Below are 22577 nucleotides of genomic sequence, written 5' to 3' on the forward strand. Positions count from 1 at the left end.
TACCAAGCTTGAATTTTAAAGCCGGTATATTTATTGAATTTATAAAATATATTTAAATATTAGTATATTTGTTTTGAGATAACAACCATAGATGATCATATGTTTTTTTTTTTTATTTTTGTAGGGGGAAGCAGCTCGAATACAAAATGAAGTAAAAGAAATTTTTTCGAAAGCTCTATAAAAAAGACAAAAGGTTTGCATAAAAAAAAAAAAACTTCATCCATACATGTTTTAATTGAAGAATAAGTCTTTGAAATTAATACATTCCAAAAATTTGAATGATTTGAATCATTCCAAAAAAAAATTAATACATATTTATATCACATCAAATAACTATTTCAATTTAAAATTTTATTATTCAAAATCAAATCTTACTAATAAATATTTCTCATTTATTTTATTTTTCATATTTGAGATAAATGAAATTAAGGAACGAAAAATAATTTATTTTTAAAATTTGAATTATTTGAATCAAACCAACAAAAGAACTGGGCATGCTTTTATTTTAAGTGTGTTTATTTTGAACTTCTTTTTTTTCAAAAACAATGCATTATTACTGAAAATTGTAAATTTGTTTCTTTTTCAAAAAAAAAATTAACATATTTTTTAAAAAAAAAAACAAATTAATATACTACATATATTTATTATTTTAATATTATCTACACAATTTTTTGTTTCACATCAAAATTTTTTCTTCCAACTAAAACACAAAACAGTCACATATAAAAGGAGAAAGAAATTGAATTAAAAATTTTAGCCACAAGAAAATTGGAAAGTGTAGGGAATGTGTAGAAAGATGATAGGGCACATCTTGGCTTTTTTTTTTTTTTTTTTTTTTTATATGCCAAACTTTCAATAATGTGTTTTTTGATTGATTCATAGGATCTTTAATGGACTAAAAGGTGACACCTTTATTGAAATATGCCTAATCATCTTTGTAGGAGATAGGGCAAAGCTTCATTAATTACAGGTGTAAGAAAGAAGAGGTCACTTTATTTAAAGAGATTATTATTATTATTATTATTATTTTAATGGGTTATGTGATTCAAATTTCCATATTTGCTTTACCCTTTTTGAGTAGTGGGGCTGCCCTAAACTGGCTGATTCATAATGCCATTCACATTCCCACATCACATTAATTACTTATTAGGTCATTAAATTAAATTAAATCCTCTAAATAAATGCACTACTTCTTCAATTGAGTCACACCATTAAATAAATAGGCTAGGATGTGATTATTTGTATACCCAAGAAAACAAAGAAAATCAATTGCAATAGACTTGGGGGCATTGTATGAGAAAGAAAAATTAAAAAATATTTAAGAACAAATGAAGGGTTATTATTATTTTAGTATTAGTAAATACTTAATTAGCTAAGAGTACAAACAAGTGATTGTGAATCAGATTTAATCATAACCACAAGCACATCTACAACAAAGAAAGGCATGGAGATCTGCACAAAGTAATACATTATTCCAAACAGCACATGGGCAAAATAAATAATCAAAGATTACAGCAAACTGTGCATCAGACAAGAATCAGCCAAAGCCAACACCAGCTGAACTGACAAAACATTTCAATACTTTATGCAAACCACCATTGAAAGTAGATCAAGAAATCACTCACTGAAATAAATATAACCCCCCAAAATAATACTAATACTAATATTTCAAATATCTAGAAACAGCTTTAAACAATGTTGAAGGATCTAGTGATTGCAAACTGGACAATGTTCACATTGTTTGCCAGATATGCAAAGGATCCAAAGGGAATCAATGCCAATTACATATATGACAAGAACTCCCAACTAATCAAAGCACTAAATAATCTATGATAGGAGCAGTGATCAGATCAACACAACTCAATCTTCATCTTCAATTTTTCTTTATTTATTTAGAAAAGAATATCTGCATAAGTGCATAAAAATGGTTTTTTATAAGCCAGCTTAGGCTCCTCTGGTCTATAGGACCATTAGACATAAAGGGACCTCAGATGAGTCATCATCTACTTGCAAAGGCACTCTTTTTATACAGCAAAACTGTATTCACATGTCATGTCTGTTCGTATCAGTTCTTGGCATGCATTTTCCCATTCAGTGGTCCAAACACAGACAGATTTAGAAATTAAGACCAAACTTTTTACACACAACAAAAGTGATGAGGCGAAATCATTAACCACAGCCAAAAGAGCATCATTACCAAACATTTGAGCATATTCTTCTACAACAATGGCAGCCAAATCAGAAAAAAAGGAAAACAAGAAAGGAAGAACACAAAATTAATTCATTAAAGGTGCTAAATTGAATCCAATAAACAACAGGATAAAGAGGCAACAGAGAAATCAAATCAACTAAGTGATAATCAACTCATGCCATGGCTTGCAAGTTACAGCACATCATCAGAAATTATCTGCTAAAATCATCAGAAACTGGATGAATCAGATGACTTACAGTCAGGCTTTCTGCAGAGAATCATGTGCATCGGAGTGAAGATCCCTGTCTCCCCGCCTCTGGTTAGGTAATCGGCGGTGACGAACAGCATCTCGTGCACGTCGACCACGCCTTTAGGAGCAATCCCTAGCCAGGCCAGAACAGTCACCAGAATGTGGTTCCTCCAGTAAGCAATCCTCCCCATCTTCAGACGAGTCCACCATGGATTCGAAGGAGGCTTCGCAAGGTCCTTCTCGTTCAGGATTTCGAATCCGACCTTCTTCGCGACCTCGGAGATGTCCTTGTAGCTACGCAGGCCTGGCAGCGCGTCGCCTCTCTCGATCCCTTGGATGACCTCGACGTGCTCAGGATTGTCGCCGCGGTAGAGCTCAGTGGTCACCCACTCGTAGGAGACGTAGAGCGAACCAGGCTTGAGAACTCTGTAGATCTCGCTGTACACCTCCTCCAGCTTCGGCGCGTGGCACGTGGCCTCGATCGAGTACGCGCCGTCGAAGGAGTCGCTGGCGAAGGGCATCTGGAGGAAGTTACCGCACACGACCTCGCACTGTTTGTCCAGCCCAGCCTTTTTGTTGTGCATTCGGGCCCGATTTACTTGGTACTCGTTGATGGTGATTCCGACGACGTTTGCGCCGGAGTGGGCGGCGATTGCCCGCATCGGGCCCCCGACTCCGCAGCCGGCGTCGAGGATTCGGGCCCCGGGCTTTAAATCGAGCAGATCGACCGCCATAACCTCGTGGAGGCGCGTGGCCTCACGGTGCGATTTTCCGGGGATGGAAGGGGAGAAGTGGAAGGATTGGCCCCATCCCCACTCGTAAATGTCGGTGACGAGGTTGTAGAAGGTGTCTACGAATGCGGGGACCTTATCGGCGGTCTCGATTTCCTTGGGGCGGCGGAAGAAGGACCAGTACTGCTTGTAGGTGTCGCGGACTTTCTCCTTGGCGATTGAGCCGCCGGAGAGCTGGGCGGCGCGTTTGCCTTTCTGCTCGGCGGATCCGAGGATGCAGAGAAACCAGTAGAGGCCGCCGGCGAGGAGGGAGGCGGTGCAGAGTAGAGTGAGAGAGTCCATGGCGAGTAAGAGAGAGAAACGAGATCCGTGAATGGAGGGATGGACGGATGTGAGGGTAGTACAGTGTGGTATATATGTACTGTTCTGTATCTCTATCTGTATCTGCATCTGTATTCTGTATGTAGTAAAATGGTTTGTTTGTTTGAAGTAAATCAAAATTGACTGCTGCTGCTCTTACGGCATCTGAGAAAGCCTAATAAGAAAAAGAATCTGTTTGTGTGTAAAAACAATTTATTAATTATAGTTATTATTGCTATTACTATGAATTTGGAAACAAATTAATAGTAATTGGTTAATTTGAAGAGAGAGAGAGAGAGAGAAAAAAAGGGAAATAATGTGTAATGAATGCATCAAAGATATTTTGAAATTGAATGCAGGGTGGGCCATTGTTTCGAAGCTTTGTCGTTTTGTTGGATTTTATTTAGGCTTACTTGTATTATAGAATACCGTTTGAGCTACAATACGTGTAAATTTAATTATTTTTTATTTTGATAATTGAACTGCACTTTCCACTTTACATTTTAGTTTATATTTAACTTTTTACTACTTATTTTATCCCCACACTGTAATGTTTTGAATATTGTAGTTGTTTCTGTTAATTTTATATAAAATTATACTCCTCCGTTCACGTATAAGGATGATATTTATTTTTAGCGCGGTATTTAAAAAATAATAGTATTTTAATTATAGTAAGTAGTTAAAAGTAGTGTAATGACATTTTTGCTCTTACTTTTTTTTGTGTAAAAGTAATGATGTGATGTAAACTAAGGGTATTTGTGGAAAAAAAAAAGTAGAGTATTTAATGAAATGTTAACTTTTGTAATTAGACATCCCAAAATAGAAATATGTAAACATTATAAGTGAACGAAGGGAGTATTATTTAATTACATACTCTAAAATTATCATTATACAAAGAAAATATTATGCTTGAAATTTTTATGTATGTATTTAAATCAGTTATATAAATTAAACAAAACAAAATTCTAATAAAACCTATCATCCGATGTGGTGGTTTGGTTATTTTTTTAAACTCATCCCCTCCCATGTTGCCCTTCTTTGTCGAACCCCCGCGAAGTAATCGTCATCGAGCCTTATGGCATAAACTTTCGTCGCCGTTCGGAAGTCTCCACTCGCCGGCCAGAGCTCCGTTCTGGTTCAAGATGTTGAAAAAACCTCCTCCTCGAAGGGAGTTTAAAAAATTAAGTTAAAATTTATGTTTTTTATTGGATTAAGTTTTTTAATTCATGATATGCTTAGATCTATTTTATTTGTGCCTCATTTGGGTTTGTACAAGCTTTAGTGACGGGTCATTTTACATTGACATCGTATTGTATCATCATGTTAAATATGAGTTATTTTAATGTGTTTGAAATTATAAATGATTTTTTTCTATAAAAGTACATTTATTTGCATTTTTCTAGGTTTATATATATATTCTCTTCGTCCCATAACAAAATATCCATTTTTTCATTTTAGTCTGTCTCATAACAAAGTATCTATTTCCTTTTTTAGTAATTGTACTATCTATCTAACATTACAAATACCCTTACAACTTATAATATATTACACAAATGTCATTACCTTTATATCACGCATACTAATAAGTTTATTTTAGTCATTTATACTTTATTCCTACTATATCTCAATATAAACTAATATTTCTAAAATTATGTACAAAAAGCAAATGGATACTTCTTTATGGGACGGAGGGAGTATAATACATTGATTGTGATGTGAAAGGTGGTACTTCTTATTTTCTTCAAATACCTTAGGCAAATTATTTCTTGTTAGATGATTTTTTAAGTACCAAAATATTGCACGATGTCTCTATCGTAAAATTGGTTATATATGTATCTATTTCGTCGATTAGTAAAGTTTTGTTTGTTCTTTATATATATTGTCTCCCGTTATCATTGGTGTACCTTTACTGTTAATTCATAAGTCTAAAATATACTACATAATAGTACATAAAAGATTACTTTGTTTAATTCTAATTTTGTAGATTTTTAATTTAAATTTTATTTTATTTTTATCTTTATAAAATTTGCCATGAATATTTGAATTGAATTGGCAAAATTTTAAAAATATATGTAAATTTAAGATAACATTAATTAAATAAGTTAGACGGTTATTTTCAGGTTGAAAATTTGGATATAAACTTATACATTCAATTAAATGGGTTAAAATTAGATCAAAATCTCTGATAAAATTTGAAGGAACTCCAAATGCACACAAAAATAGTTTCGAGTGAGCAATGGCTACACTCGATTCAAGTATTTATTCAATAATACTGGCGTACAAGAAAGACGAACAATAAGGAACTCGTCTGAGATCACAAAGGATCTGAAAATCAACTACAACACATTAATCAACTAAAGAAAGCACTGTATTCACAAAGGAATACTTATTAACCAACAACAATTTCAAGAAGTCACAGGTAATAAGAAAAACAGCAACTATACAACCATTTGTGATGATTAAAGCAACGAACAAACACCATATGTGCTTTCCTTAATCTTGTACACCAGGAATAGTGAATGAGCTATTAGATCTCATTATCAACTGCAGCACATCTGTGTAAATGATGTAGAGCGGAGATAATCGTGTAGAAAGAAAAATTGAGGAAATGACAGTAAAATGATGATGAAAGAATATCTACGAATCGATATTCTAAGGCATAGAGGAGATGAAATGGAATGTAGCGATTCAAGTAATCGCGAGAAGCATAGTGAGAAGTGTGTGTATGAAAAATGTATGAGAGAGAGAGGTGGAGGCGGAGAGTGCACAGTGTGTGTTGGAAGTGTGTGAAAGAAGTGATGGTGGTGATAATACGATGCCTAGGGCACAGATCATATATATGTATATTTGTATGTATATATATATGGGCTATGCCCAAGAGAAGAGAGTGGGCTTGAGCCCAAGAACCTGTTAGGCCCAACGGAGTTGAGATCCACTTCTTAACATCCCCTCTCACGCGAAGGACCGTCATTAGCAACCTGAAACAAATTGAACAGATTATTAAGTTTACAAAGATGGGAGATAGACTTACTGTCCAGGCTTTTTGTGAGTAAGTCAGAACGTAGGTCATTGGATGAAATAAAATGTGTCGAGATGATCCCTTTGGAGATGTAATCCCTCACCATGTGACAATCAATCTCGATATGCTTAGTTCTTTCATGAAAGACTGGATTAGCAGCAATTTGTAAAGCAGCAGTGTTATCACAGAATAATTCTACAGCACAATCATGAGGTATATGCAAGTCGCGGAGGATGCCAAGAATCTATGCTATTTCAGTACAGGCTTGTGTCATCGCCCTGTATTCAGCCTCAGCTGAAGAGCGTGACACAGTTGACTGTTTTTTACTCTTGAAAGAGACTAAAGAATCTCCGAGAAACACACAAAACCCTGTCACTAATTTTCTTGAGATTGGACATGATGCCCAATCTGAGTCACAGTAGGCTTTAAGGAGTAACTTGTCATTCCTTGAGAACAACAATCCCTGCCCATGACAACTTTTCAAATATTTCAAAACTTTGAGGGAAGCACGCATATGCGACTCCTTAGGCCTGTGCATAAATTGACTCAAAACTTGGACATAAAAAGCAATATCAGGCCTAGTTAAAGTGAGATAAATCAGTTTCCCAACCAGTTGTTGGTATATAAAATGTTCGGACAGCAAAGGATCATGTTCACTCACTAAATCATTGAGCTTCAAATGTTGTTCCATGGGAACTAATGAGGGTTGGCAAGCTAGCAAACCAAACTCAGAAATTAGTTCAAGAGCATATTTTCGTTGAGAAAAAAAACAGTTCCCTCATTACACCTGAAAGCTTCTATCCCCAAAAAATAGTTAACAGTACCCAGATCTTTAATTCTGAATTTTATCATTCAGAAACCTTTTGATTCAACAATTTTGTCAATATTATTTCCAGTTACAAGAATATCATCAACATACACTAATGCTATAACAATCAGATTGTCTTCCATTTTCACAAACAAAGAGTAATCATGGAGTGATTGTTTAAAGCCGAATTCAGCCGTGGCTGATTTCAACTTCTCATTCCATTGTCTTGGGGCTTGCTTCAGCCCATATAAAGACTTCTTTAAAAGACAACACTTTACCTTGAAACATTTATGAAAATCCTTCAAGGGGAACCATATAGACAGTTTCATAGAGGTCACTATGCAAGAAAGCATTATTGACATCTAATTGAAAAATTTCCCAACCCTGACTAACAACAATAGAGAGTACACAACGAACATTAGGCATTTTAACAACGGGATAAAATGTTTCATGAAAATCAATGCCTTCTTTTTGACTAAACCCTTTTGCAACAAGTCTAGCCTTTTATCACTCCACTGTTCCATTGGAGTTATATTTAATTTTAAACACCCACTTACAACCTATTGGCTTTCTATCAAGAGGCAGATCAGTGAGGACCCAAGTTTTATTATCAACAAGGGCTTTCATTTCAAGGTCTATAGCGTCTTTCCACTTGGGATCAAGAATAACTTCCTTGACAGTTTGAGGCTCAACCAATTTGTCTAGATTGCCCATCAGACAAAGGTTTTCACAAGATAGAGTATGAGGGGGACAACATACAGCACTTAAAGGGTATGTAACAGAGGCACTACCTATTGAGACTTGATAGTCATGCAAATAGGTAGGTAGACAACGCTTTCTGGTGGATTGACGTCTGTTAAGGCGTGCCTCAAATATCACAGGAATTGCGTCTGTGATGTGTTCAGATTCACAGACTTCATTTGTGTTGCTATCATTTGTAGTACCTGATTGTTGGTTCAAGTAGGGTTCTTGAACTTCATCCAAAGGTGTTTCCAAATGATTTCCTTCACAAATATAAAAAAAATCATCATAGGCTATATTGATAGGACCAGACTTAGACAAGGATATATCTGAACCAGCTGCGGAGTCAACAGAGTGAAAGAGAAACATAGATTCATGGAAAATAACATCACATGAGGCATAAACTGTGAATGTTTGAAGATCAAGGAATTTATAACCTTTTTTATTTTCAGCATAGCCAATAAAACAGCAACGAGTTTCCCTTGGATGGAACTTATCTGAAGAACACAGATTAGTCACATAGCAAAGACATCCAAACACTTTTAAGTTTTTCAAATCTGGCTTATGCCCATAGACAACCTGAAAGGGACTCAACTTATCAAGGGTGGGAATAGGTAATCTATTTATTATATGAACAGCAGCAAGGACAGAATCTCCCCAGAAATTGGGAGGACACCGACTTTGAAACATGAGAGCTCTAGCATTATTCAAAATATGTCTATGTTTACGCTCAACAACACTATTTTGTTGGGGGCTATAGGTACATGAAGTTTGATGAACTATGCCAGAACTACTAAACAAATCAGCAAAGTGAGAATTCACAAACTCTGTTCCATTGTCAGACCTAAAAACCTTGACATTTTTATCAAACTGATTTTTTATCAGTGCAAAAAACTGTTTTAAGCATGTAAAGGTGTCAGACTTACTCTTCATGAGAAAAATCCAAGTAGCACGAGAAAAATCATCTACAAGCGTTAAAAAGTCTTTGAAACCATCTCTGGTTTCAAAATGATATAGCCCCCAAACATCTCCATGAACAATATCAAACAGACCTTTTGATTTATGTGAGCTTAAAGGAAATGGAGTTCTAGTTTGTTTTTCCATATGGCAAATGTCACAAACTAGTTCTTGAGTGTTGGAAAAGCCAAGATATCGCTTGAGTATATCAGACACCTCCAAAGAGGGGTGTCCAAGACGAAGATGCCACAAAGTGAAACTATTAGCCACTCCAGCGTTGGAGCTGGAAGATGACATGAAAGAGGCTTGGGAACTGTGAATTTTGCACAGACCTCTACAGTGCTTTGCAATGCTTAGAACACTTCCATCTATAGTACTTTGAATAACACAAGCCTCTTTTAAAAAAATTACAGTCACAGCACCTAAAGCAACAAGTTTTCCAACATACAACAAGTTTAAATTAAATTCAGGGACAACTAAAACATCTTCTAGCATGATTTTACTATTCAGACACATCTTTCCAGACTCAACTACTGTAGCATATTTTCCTGTGGAAAGAGTAACACGTATTGGCCCATTGTTTACAGGTCTAACATCAAACAGTAAACTTTTATTTGTTACCATATGATCTGTAGCCCCTGAATCTATGATCCAATCACCAGCAAAAGTAGAACCAGATAAGTGAGCAGCCGACATACCTGCCATATTAAACTGAGATGAGACCAATCCTTTCTTTTCTTCCAACAACCTGATCAAATCATCACAAACATCAGAAGTTAGAGACAATTTTGAAGAGGTCCTAACAGATTCAGAGTTCATACTTTCAGCTGAAGAGGCATTAGCAACAGGAGTGACAAATTTATTAACTTTGAAAGTCTGTTTTTTATCTGGATAACCTATCAGCTGGTAACAGCTTTCAATCAAATGGCCGGTACGACCACAATGTGAACACTTAAGAGTAGGATTTTTAGCATTAGACCTTATCACTCGTTTTGTAGCAAAGACTGATGTATTCTTTGACGCAGATGTCTCACCACATAATTGTTTGTAAGATTCTTCCTGACATACTGTGTTAAAAGCTTCCATAACTGTTGGAGGTGGATTCATAGCAAGTATAGTGTTCCTAACAACCGAAAATCTATCACTTAAGCCCATGAGGAATTGAACTAAACGTTGTGTCTGCTCATATCTATCTAGAGAAGGTTTAGCAGTGCAGACACAAGGATCAACTGCCTTAATGGCAGCTGCATGATCCCATAACCGTTTAAGCTTTGTATAGTAGGTGTCCACATTATCATTTCCTTGCTTACAATTTGCTATTTCTTTTAACACTCTATATATGCTGGTGCTACTGCTCTTTTCATAAGTGTTTTTAAGTTGCCTCCATATATCCGAGGCATTGGTGCAAAGGACAAGAGAAGTATATATTGACTTATCAACAGAGTTAAGCAACCAAAACATAAGAATAGCATCGCATATACTCCATTTTTCAGCAAGCTCAGGATCATTAGGTACAGGAACTCTACCTTCTACAAAATTGAGCTTGTTTTTTTCCTTTCAAAGCAATCGTCATACCTCTATTCCATATAACATAATTCTCACATCCAGTAAGCACACATGAGATTAAAGATGTGTTTGATGAATCTGATGGATGCAGGTATAGAGGATCAAGGTAATTTGAGCTAATAAGGAAAGGATTAGAGGACATACCAGAACCACTGTTGGTGAGTTCAGTCATTATGAACAAGGAGAACACAAGTAAACTCAAGAAGGTAGAGATTTAATCTCGTACTTCTACTTACCACAGAGACACAAGAGGACCGGAGATCAACACCTGAGAAATAAAAGCAGAGGTGTTAGTATAGCTTTGATACCATGATAAAATTTGAAGGAACTCTAAATGCACATAAAAATAGTTTCGAATGAGCAATGGCTACACTCGATTCAAGTATTTATTCAATAATACGGGCGTACAAGAAAGACAAACAATAAGAAACTCGTCTGAGATCACAAAGGATCTGAAAATCAACTACAACACATTAATCAACCAAGGAAAGTACTGTATTCACAAAGGAATACTTATTAAACAACAACAATTTCAAGAAGTCACAAGTAATAAGAAAAACAACAACTATACAACCATTTGTGGTGATTAAAGCAACGAACAACCACCATATGTGCTTTCCTTAATCTTGTACACCAGGAGTAGTGAATGAGCTATTAGATATCATTATCAACTGCAGCACATCTGTGTAAATGATGTAGAGCGGAGAAAATCGAGTAGAAAGAAAAATGGAGGAAATGACAGTAAAATGAAGATGAAAGAATATTGATTCGGAGATCGATTAAAGCATAGAGGGAATGAAATGGAATGTAGCGATTCAAGTAATCGCGAGAAGCATAGTGAGAGGTGTGTGTATGAAAGTGTATGAGAGAGAGAGGTGGAGGCGGAGAGTGCACAGTGTGTGTTGGAAGTGTGTGAAAGAAGTTATGGTGGTGATGATACGATGCCTAGGGCACAGATTATATATATGTATATCTGTATGTATATATATATGGGCAATGCCCAAGAGAAGAGAGTGGGCTTCAACCCAAGAACCTGTTAGGCCCCAGCGGAGTTGAGATCCACTTCTTAACAATCTCAACTCAAACTCAATTATTTCAAGACAGATTCAAGACGGATTAATTTTTGTCAACCCTAATCTTCATTATATATTTCTTCCATATGTTTTCCTTATAGTAACTGATTTCTATGATAATGAATTTTATCCTAGAATACAAGTTATAATATAATACATTTGCAATACAGTAGTTATAAAATACCAAAAATATATATATATATATGCATTAATCAATAAAAAAAATATATTATTTAAAACTTATCTCTATTATATTCATTTTTTATACAATATAGTTCGTTAATCACCAAAGAAATACATGCTATACTACATATTATCGTTTGTAATATCATAAAATATAATAAAGTGAAAAATTAATTTAAAATTTACTTTCACAAACAATTCCACAAAAAAAAAAAAAAGTAGTTCAAAGAAGATAAAATATAATAGGTGAAATATGGGGTTGAAATATTAGGAAAGTGGGGTTTTGGAAGAATGCTAGTTGTCTGTTGTGTTTGTGCGGTTTTTTTTTTTTTTTTTCCAAAAGTACGTTTGGGTAAAGCCCCGGCCAAATCTAATACCCTGTAAACTAAGTCCAACAAGGTAAGTCACACTAGACGAACTATATGTGACAGGTAAATCTGCAGGCGTCGGGTTTAAACCCATCATCTTACGGTCACAAGTTCACTCACCACACCACTAGGTCATCCCTTACGGGACATGTGGGGCTACAGTTAAAAGAGGTTAAACACGACCGTGTTTGCCAAAGTTAAAATCAACTAGTGATGTGAGACGAAACACAAGCGTGTTTTGTAAAAAGACGATCGTGTTTAAACACGCCTACAAAAACGAGTGTGTTTTGCTGATGAACACAAGCGTGTTTAGATCAGTCAGGATGGTGGCTGGTCAGTCGGTTTATCACGGCCATGTTTGATCCGACTCAGTTGCTGAATCAGTGCCCATAACAGCCACATCAGCATAGTCCATTAAAATATGAACAATGAAACTAAAAATGATGAGTTTTGTTCGGTGGGAAGCTAGTTTTATACATACTTTTTAGTGGACCAAGAATGAAAAGAATGAGGTTGAATGAGATTAGAAATGATTTTTATTTTTTTTTTTATACTAATTACGAAAATTTGTATTGGTAATATAAAAAATAATATTTTATAAATTAATAAAATATATATTATATATATTTTTAATATGTATATATTGTATTTTTTTAATAATATTCATCGCCCAAAAATACTAAGGTTTGTATTCTTTTATGCATTTTACCATAAGTTTTACTATTCAGTTCTTTTTTTCATCTAAAAATATCACATTAAACAATTCTTTTTATTTTTCTTTTTTGTTTTATAGAATTACACTAAAAATTTATTTTACATTCAAAATATCACGTCACTCTCTATTTATATCACATCAAACTACTATTCAAATTCAACTTTTTACTATTCAAAAATTCAAACCCAAAAACTAAAACCCATGAACAAACACACCATAAGTAAACATACCTCTATAAATACATATATATATATATATATTTATCATTTAATACATAAACTATTGCTTGATATATAAGTATTAAAAAATGTTAACATCATGCTAATGGGTAAACTGTTTTTTTAGTCCCGTAACTGGACCCCCTTATCATTTTAGTCCCGTAAGTGGAGTCTGTCGCAAACTAGTCCCATGAGTGAAAAATTTTCGCTGTTTTAGTCCTTCGGCGCCGGAGACGCCCGCGTGGCTCGCCGGAGGTGACGTGTCCACTAGGTCAGCGACACCTGGCGCTGACCTGGCGGACACGTGGATTTTTTTTTTTATTTTTTTATTTTTTTTAATTTTTTTTAAAACTTATTTTTAATTTTATTTATATATTTTTAATTTTTAATTTGATTTAATTTTAAAAAAATTAAAAAAATTGAAAAAAATAAATAAATCCACGTGTCCGCCAGGTGTCGCTGACCTGGCGGGATACCTGGCAGACATGTCACCTCCGGCGAGCCACGCGGGCGTCTCCGGCGCCGGAGGATTAAAACAACGAAATTTTTTCACTTATGAGACTAGTTTGTGACACGCTCTATTTACGGGACTAAAATGATAAGGAGATCCAGTTACGGGACTAAAAAAACACTTTACCCTATTTTATATAATTTAAATTGTTTTATAATGAATAACATGGTTAATTTTAAAATAAATTCAATAATATTTACTCAAATATTCTAAATGTAAATAATAATAATATTAATAATAATAATAATAATAAAATTCAGAATAAATTTACTATTATATTCAGAATTAGAGTTAAGAGTAATTGTCAAGCCCGTTGTAATTTGACCCAGTAATAAGTTAGGCCTTTGCGTCCAACAATTCTTTCAAATCTTTCTTATTAGGGGTTAGGTGGAAGCACGTGCACCCCCACCACGTGCACGTGACATATCGTCGTGATCATTTCAGCATTCCCCAACTTCCTCCATACAAATGCTAATTATACATACAACGGTAATGCTCCGCCTCCGCCGCTCTTTTCTATCAAGCGGTATAGTGCCGCCGATCGTAATTCGTATATGTTTGTTTATTTTTAGCGTTTGGTTTTGGGATATCTACTCCCTCCGTGCTAGAACTATATTTTTAATTAGATTGGACATGAAATTTAAAAAATATTGATATTATAGTGGTAGTTGGTAAAAAATAAAGATAAAAAACTTTTTTCGTCCTTTCGAGTGAATTAAGGTAAAAAATAGTGACAATTGTATAATCAAAATAAAAAAAGTAGGGGTAGTTTAATAGTGATATGGTTATTTATGAAAATAAGACTATTATTTTGAGACTAACAAAAATGGTAAACAAGACTATTTTATATTGGGACAGAAAGAGTATATCTTTTTTAATGCGTACTAGATAAATCTCATCAAATCTAAAAGCGTCCGAATTTGAACCTATAGCTTCGTATTGATAAATTCAATCTTACACCAATAGGTCTTATTTAACTTTTTTTTTGGACTTACTGAATTAGTTCTAAATAATGAGTTTTTTTGGTAAAGGAAAATAGTTAGATTCCTTCTTTAGTCCAGGCCCAATTCTCATTCCTAATCCTTATCCCCTTGAATAATAAGATTTTTGAATTGGATTAGTAATATAATGTAATATAAATATGTCACTGATTTGATATTTTGGATGTAAAATTGATTTTTAATATAATATAAAAAATAAATATTTAATTTGATATTTTTTGAGGAAAAAAATTAAGAAAAAGTAGAAATTTGGAGGAATACCCCAAAGGAACATACCATTTTAATGTGTTCTTTTATAAATTTTACCATAAATTTTTACTATAAGTTTTTACTATACAAATTCTTTTTTCTATTTAAAAATATTATAACAAACAATTACTTTTATTTTATTATATTATATTATAATATAATTTTATTTTACATTTAAAACATCTTATAAATATATATTTATATCACATCAAACAACTATTTAACTTCAACTTTTTATTATTAAAATATCCAAATAAAAAACTAAAACCAGAGGTTTTTCGATGAGTGAAGAATCTACCTCCGCCTTGCGGCGTGGTTACCTCGATCGGGCTACTCTCGCACCATGGATTCTGAGCTAAAAATCGTCGTTTCTTAGCCGATGAAAGATTGAGAAAGATCAGAGAAGAATCGGGGCTGTTCAAAGTCGAGTTTGTCGTCGGAGGAGCTGCCGGTCGCCGGAAGGACTGCTGTCGCTGCCACCGTCGACCGCCGCTGTCCAGTTCTGGTCATCGGAACTGCTTGAGAGCCGCCACCTCTAATCGCTGATTGAAATCGTCGGCTGAATCGATCTCGTCGTTGATCGCTTCTGAAATTTCATTCGGCAGTCACGCGAACAGGAAGACAATTTTTAATTCTTCTGCAATTGAGTCTGCATGCTTTGATTTCCATTTAGTGACCTATTTGTTTGTGTTTGTTTTTCCTCAATTTCCAGAATGTGTTTTTAGCTTTAGGGTGTGTTTGTTTGGGGTTTGGATTCTGAGTTGGGATTTAAATAGTAAAAATTTGAATTTGAATAGTTGTATAACATGATATAAATAGGTATTTATGTAATGTTTTGAATGTAAAATTGATTTTTAGTATAATATAAAAAATAAAAAATAAATGTTTAATTTGATATTTTTTAAAGAAAAAAATGAGATGAATAATGGATTTAAAATCCAATCCCCAAACAAACACAAATTTCTTTTAGTTTTGATTTTGGTATTAATATTTGTTATGGGTTTATTCAATTTAATTGTTTCCACCTTTGTATAAGTCCAAAATTCGGGGAATAAATTCACAATAATAGGTTTACTTGAAAACTATATTTTTGTAAATGGTTATGGTATTTGCTATATTATAGTAAAAGTAGATATATTGAAACATAAATACTCTCTCTCTCTCGTCCACAAACTAATGTCTTTTTTTTTTTCTTTTTTATTATGTAAAACGTTCAGCAACTATTATTTTCTTTACTTTTTTATTCCATTCACTTATCACTTTAAATCTCTACTTTATCATTCATTTATCACTTTAAATATCTACTTTACCATAAATGCTAAATTTTCAATTTATAACAAAAAAAAATAATTATCCAAAAAATTGTTCAAATATTCTTTAGAATAATAAAAATCGGACGAAATGGAGTATTAAATAAGAAAAATTATAATTAATTAAACTTATTTTTGAAATTTTTTGAAAAATTAATAATATTGAAATTCATGTATAGTTTTCCTAATGCATTTTTTTCACCTGTGCATATAAGTGTATATATTTATCGATCATAACAGCCCACTGTGACATAATCCCGTTTAGAGAATATAACTACAATATATTTCAAATTTACAATAAATGGTGCTTAAATATCCAAAAAAAAATAAAAATAAATAAATAAATTCATATATTAACATTAATGATACAAGTGTCACAAAAAGTTGGGAGATTTTTTTATATATATATATATATAGAATTAACATAATTTTTTTTTAATAACGAACCCGCAGTTGCTATTCTCCGAGTGCGCTGTGGGTAAACTCGAACCATGTGAGTCAGATAAGACTTGGAGGCTACATCATTAGGCCACGGGGCTTTAGAATTAACGTAATTTTCACAATGTAGTATATTTTTATTCTTTCTTTCTCTGTTGCAAGCAAAGCATAAAACGGTAGGATAAGATGTGAAAGCGACCTCCATCAATTATACGGACCATAAAGAGGATTACCGGCAAAAAAAAGAGCAAGAACAATCTAATGAGCTGTTGCGGCACAAAGTTTGGACGAAAACAATTAAGCATCACCCGGGAAACTGCAACGGAACGGGCTAGTGACCCCTTTGGATGCAGCATCAATAGCCTAGGCTACCTTAGATGATTTCATAGACATTTTTACAATTTCAATGTATGAAAAGACATGTTTCTTTTGTGAGAAAAAAGAATCATAAATAAAAATGTCCAGGAAATCATCTAAGGTTGCCACAATCTGCTACATCCAAAGTTGAGAGTATCCCCTTCCGTAAAAGTTCAACGGATCATGCTTTGGTATTTTCGTCCAAATTTCGTGACGCTTACAGCTCATTGAATTGTACCTACTCTCTCAATCCGCCTCCCACCTTTCTGTGGTACTTACGATACTTGATGCGGTCCAACAACTAGTGCAACAATAATTTTGTTTGATCATCCTAAAAATGATAAAATTAAGAAAATATTTACACAACAAACAAGACAATATTCAAACGTGTCATCAACATGATTTTTTAAAAAGGAAAATATGTCTAACCGCAAGAAAACCCAGAACTCTATTAGATTGTTCTGGAGTTAGGAAGTGGGAGACAAAAATGGATACACTGAAAGCACTTCCTACGAGTAATGAAAATAAAAAGTTAGTAAAAATTACAGACAACCTAATATAAGTCAACAAGATCATTACATAAATCTCAATACCTGCAAAAGTACGAATATTGGACCAAATGAAAACCATAAAAGTGCGGCTAAATATCGAAAATCACTTTCTTTCTGTTGGAACATAAACAGAGCTCATCAGCCAAAAAAACAATTAAACCTAATATCCAATTAATATTGGCTTATGTTGATCAAATAAAAACATATCAGTTCTTAGCTTTAAAGAAGCTAAATTAGTTACCATTTCATATACATTCCATTATCATAACCCTATTCAGAAATTTGTTTACTTAATAAAGATCTAAAAACTCGAAAATAATTCTTAGTTTTCAAGAAGCTAAAATCAATGACTATTTCATTTTCACCTCAAAATTAAGCTCAATCAACATATAGCCAAATCATAAACATATGTTAACAGGTAGATCTTTTCCCAATTGTAAAATTTTCCCTAATTTTTTTAAAATAAAGAACAGATATAGCAAACATAGACACAACTGTCAATAATCAGTGTTAAAAACAAAATCTAAATATACAAATCTTAAATGATAACGCTATATACCTCAACAATTTTGGATTTTCGGATAAAAAAATTTGCTCTGACGCTGAACAGCGAAGAGGTAGAGCACCAGCCGCGGCCGCCCTCAACGCAAATTTAGATGATTTCCTGGACATTTGTTTTTTTCTATATTCAATCAACAAGATCTGGTCGGAGCATTTTTGTTGTAGGGTGAGCGACCTTGCGTTGTGTTCTTGGTGAATTAGGGGGTTTGATGAAATCCGTCGATGACTGCGAGGTTAAAAAGCCATAGCGTTTTCAAAGTACGATGGGAAGGCGATGACACGTGTCGGAAATATGTCAGCATTTCATTGGGTTATGGGCTTTGGCATATGATTTGGATCTAAGATATAATATAGATATTTAGACCGTTCAATAATTTAATTTTAAATTTCTAAAAAGGTAAATAAATCATTTTAGAAAATAAAATATTATACAATTAAAAATAGGGTAAGCATTTGTTTTCGTTATAGATAAATAGTAGGTACAATAAATTTTAAAGAGTAAATTGTTTATTTTTTTTTTTCATAACTAAATCTCCTTATCATTTTAGTTTCATAAGTGGAGTCTGTCGCAAACTAATCTCATAAGTGAAAAAATTTTGTTGTTTTAGTCCTCCGACGCTGAAGATGTCCGCGTGGCTAGCCGGAGATGACTTGTCCGCCAGATGTCGCTGACCTGGCGGACACGTGGATTTTTTTTATTTTTTTTAAAACTTATTTTTAATTTTATTTGTATTTTTTTTATTTAGTCCAATTAAAAAATAAAAAATAATAAAAAAAAAAAATAAATCCACGTGTCCGCTAGGTGTCGCTGACCTGGCGGGATACCTGGCGGACTCATCACCTCCGGCGAGCCACGCGGGCGTCTCGGGCGCCGGAGGACTAAAATAACGAAAAAATTTCACTTATGGAACTAATTTGCGACATGCTCTACTTACGGAACTAAAATGATAAAGGGGTGCAATTACGAGACTAAAAAAAACAGTTTACTCTGAAATTAATAACATTTTAATATATACATAAATAATTTAGTTAAATGAAAAATCCAATTCAAGAAACGGTGCATTTATAGTAATAAAAATACATAGCAGGTATAACAAATAAAATAACATTTTTACACTTGTGCCATTAAAAAAAAAAAAGATAATTATTTATAGTAATTATGGATAAATAGTAAGTACAATAATTGGAATAATATTTTAGTAAGTATAATAATTGGTATAATATTTTTTAGTAAGTGCAATAATAGGTATAATAATTTATCTCTTCAAAAAAAAAAAAAGTATATGAATAATTTGAATTATAAAATTCAAAAATGAATAAGCACTTATAGTAATAAATAGAATACTAGTAATATCTTATGATGATCTACAATCAAATAAATAAATTACTTAAATGAAAAATTCTGCAATTAAAAAAAAAAATGTATTTACTGTTAATAGAATTGCTAATAGTCCATGGCATTTGAATAAATTTTTAAAAAACAGTTTTTGAAAAAGGACGATTTGTATGTAATAAAATTAAAAATGTTTATAAAGGGTTAAGCTTACCGAAAATGACTTATAATTAATATAATTCTATTTTTCTATAAATTTTTTAAAATTTTATTAATTATATTTAAAGATTTTAAATTATCTAGTATAAAAAATTGTATTTTAAATTTTGATTATTTATATTTTTAAAAATTTAATTTAAAAATAATATATAAATTAAAAATAAAATTAAAATTCAATATTAAATTATTTGTATTTTATAATTTATAAATATAATTTAAAAAATTATATTTTAAATTTAATATCTTAATTATTATTTTAAATTTTAATTTAAATATAACATAGGTAAAATGTTTTTTTAGTCCCGTAACTGGACCCCTTTATCATTTTACTCTTGTAAGTGGAACCTGTCGCAAATTAGTCCCATAAGTGAAAATATTTCAATATTTTAGTCCTTCGGCGCCGGAGACGCCCGCGTGGCTCGCCGGAGGTGACGTGTCCGCCAGGTGTCCCGCCAGGTCAGCGACACATGGCTGACACGTGGATTTTTTTAATTTTTTTTTAATTTTTTTTAATTGGACCAAATGAAAAAAATATACAAATATGCAAATAAAATTTAAAATAAATTAAAAATAAGTTTTAAAAAAATTTTAAAAAATGAAAAAAAAAAATCCACGTGTCTGCAGGTCACGCTGACCTGGCGGACACGTCACCTCCGACGAGCCACGCGGGCATCTCCGGCGCCGGAGGACTAAAACAGCGAAAATTTTTCACTTATGGGACTAGTTTGCGACAGGCTCTACTTACGGGACTAAAATGATAAGGAGGTACAATTACGAGACTAAAAAAATAATTTACCCTATAACATATAAATTTAAAAAAATAATACAATTATATTTTTTATTTTTCTTAAAATATAGTAAAATATAAATTAATTTCTTTTTTATTATATTTATATTAATTATTATTAAAAATAAAATAGTTATTTTAATTGAAAAATAGTTTTACTTCAAATTCCTATTATATAATTTTTTTTATAAGAAAAAGCTAAAGAACTTATGCCAAAAACAATTCAAACGAAACTCAATCAAACAAAGTTAAAAAGCTAAATTTGACAGGATTATGTTCTAACTTTTAAAATTTGAGTGTATTCAATTAAGATTTTTAAAAAATTACTTTTAAACGTTATTTAAAATCTTAGGTACTCAATAAAAATTTTGATATTCAACAATCCACTTTGAGAATCTATGGATTTTAATGGAAAATTGTGAAAATTTTGTATAAGATAGAACCTCTCGTGATTAGCAGAGATTTTGATGGATTCTTAAAATTATTATTATTATTATTATTATTATTGTTATTATTTTTTTTGGATGACGTGGGAATCCGCAGCTGCTATCCGATTATTATTATTATTGTTATTTGTTGTTCTTGTTCTTGTTGTTGTATATGTGATAAATAATACTCCCTCCGTCCCAAAACTATAGTCTGGGTTGTGTTTGGTACGAGATTTAAGGAATATTGGTATTATATTGATAGTGGGTAAAAAGTACGTGTAAAATACTTTTTTTTGCCTTTATGAGTGTATTAGTATAAAAAGTAGTGGCAATTGTGTAATAATGATGAAAAAGTAAGTAATTTTGAAAATGAGACAATTGTTTTTGGACGGACAAAAATGGTAAACATGACTATTATATTGGAACGGAGGGAGTATGATAATATTTATTAATATTATTATAATTTTTAATAAAAATAATAATTTAAAACTAAAATATATTAGCAAATTTTTATGAATTTTTTTAAATATATGTTTTTATATTATAAATATAATTTTAAAAAATATTATTATATGTTGGATCCTGAAATTCGGAGGTTCCAAGAATGTTCGTTGATTTGTCGGTGTGGGTTCCGGAAGTACTCCAAAGAGCCTGTCCGTCGTCGGATTTTGGACGGCTCCTTCGGTGGAGCCTGCACAGCTTCGATCTTACATGAGACTTCGAGCCTAAACGACCAATTTCGAAGAATTTAAACTAACATCTACTAAACTAAAACTCGGATAAATCTACTGGAAAGCAGATAAAAATATGCTAGAGACATAAAGCCATGAAATTCGAATTAAAATACCTAAAAACGAAACTAGAACATGAAAAGAAAATAGAGAAAAATACGAGTTGATCTTCTTATGCCTCTGTGTGTTGTATTTTTTCCTAGTTTTAATCCTAAGCTAGAATAACCACATCTTCCACTAAAAGGGGCGGTTATAATTATTCCTCCACCACTCTCAACCGCTTGGTAACCTCCTACTACTACCTCCAACTTCCTGGTAACCTCCTAACTATCTGATAACCTCCTTCCATCAGCTACCTGGTAACCTCTTTCCATAAGCTCCTAACCACCTGGTAACCTCCTTCCATCAGCTCCCAACCGCTTCCATTGCTTCTGGACCGGGTTCCACTTGCTCTGAACTTCTTCTATTGCCTCTGGACCAGATCTGCTGCTTACTCCGACTTGTTTCCATCGTACTCCTAGCCGGTCCACGGGGATGTGTCCCTAACAGCCTCGAGTTAAATGGAATCTTTGGTTTTCCTCTTGTTAGCTTGTTCTATTGAGCTTTTTGAATAAAGTATGAGAGTGCATAGGCCCTCCACTAATGTTAAGTACGAAATTATTAACCCAGGGCCAACAGAGGTAGTTATCTCATGATCTGTGGAAGCTGTCGCTTTCTATCTTGTGGAGGCAACATTTCTCTACTTTGTGGAAGCACCGCAGTCCAATAGAGGTAGTTGTTTTCAACCAATGGAGAAAACACTTTTTGATTTTATGGAAACATTGTTCCGGGATGGAGTCGTTATAGTCCAAGGAGTTGCTACCCTAAGGTCCATGGAGATTGCTGCTTTCGGCCTTATAGAAGGACCACAATTCAATGGAA

At 33.1% G+C, this 22577-nt stretch overlaps 2 protein-coding genes across 9 annotated transcripts; both read right to left on the bottom strand.

The window, feature by feature from the left end:
* Window positions 1-2169: 2169 nt before the first annotated feature.
* On the bottom strand, window positions 2170-3581 carry LOC127255900 (24-methylenesterol C-methyltransferase 2-like). The gene has a single exon (XM_051281670.1). The coding sequence runs from the start codon at window positions 3512-3514 to the stop codon at window positions 2420-2422; it is 1095 nt and encodes a 364-aa protein (XP_051137627.1). The 5' UTR covers window positions 3515-3581; the 3' UTR covers window positions 2170-2419.
* An 11622-nt stretch (window positions 3582-15203) lies between these two features.
* On the bottom strand, window positions 15204-18379 carry LOC127251624 (uncharacterized). Of its 8 annotated transcripts, none has more exons than XM_051275397.1 (3): window positions 18157-18379; window positions 16699-16767; window positions 15204-15527 (listed from the first exon to the last, which is right to left on the bottom strand). In XM_051275397.1, exons 1-3 carry the CDS (start codon window positions 18267-18269, stop codon window positions 15314-15316), a joined length of 396 nt encoding a protein of 131 aa, XP_051131354.1. In that variant the 5' UTR covers window positions 18270-18379; the 3' UTR covers window positions 15204-15313. The 8 variants fall into 8 exon arrangements, 1 of the variants encoding a protein (XP_051131354.1); XR_007838949.1 differs by lacking the exon at window positions 15204-15527 and adding an exon at window positions 17476-17555 and having other exon boundaries at window positions 16538-17377; XR_007838947.1 differs by lacking the exon at window positions 15204-15527 and adding an exon at window positions 17476-17555 and having other exon boundaries at window positions 16538-17377; window positions 17640-18379.
* Window positions 18380-22577: the final 4198 nt, after the last annotated feature.

Source organism: Andrographis paniculata, unplaced genomic scaffold (assembly GCF_009805555.1).
Source record: "Andrographis paniculata isolate CXL003 unplaced genomic scaffold, ASM980555v1 Contig12END, whole genome shotgun sequence".
Taxonomy (NCBI): Eukaryota; Viridiplantae; Streptophyta; class Magnoliopsida; order Lamiales; family Acanthaceae; genus Andrographis; species Andrographis paniculata.

What these genes read in the sequence shown, in the direction of transcription:
- LOC127255900 (XM_051281670.1), bottom strand. Translation starts at nt 3,514, where the DNA reads ATGGACTCTCTCACTCTACTCTGCACCGCCTCCCTCCTCGCCGGCGGC.
- LOC127251624 (XM_051275397.1), bottom strand. Translation starts at nt 18,269, where the DNA reads ATGTCCAGGAAATCATCTAAATTTGCGTTGAGGGCGGCCGCGGCTGGT. An exon ending in GAAAATCCAAAATTGTTGAG is followed by an intron (nt 16,768 to 18,156) that starts GTATATAGCGTT and finishes CTAATGATGTAG; the next exon opens with CCTCCAAGTCTTATCTGACT. An exon ending in TCGGAGAATAGCAACTGCGG is followed by an intron (nt 15,528 to 16,698) that starts GTTCGTTATTAA and finishes ATGAAATTTCAG; the next exon opens with AAGCGATCAACGACGAGATC.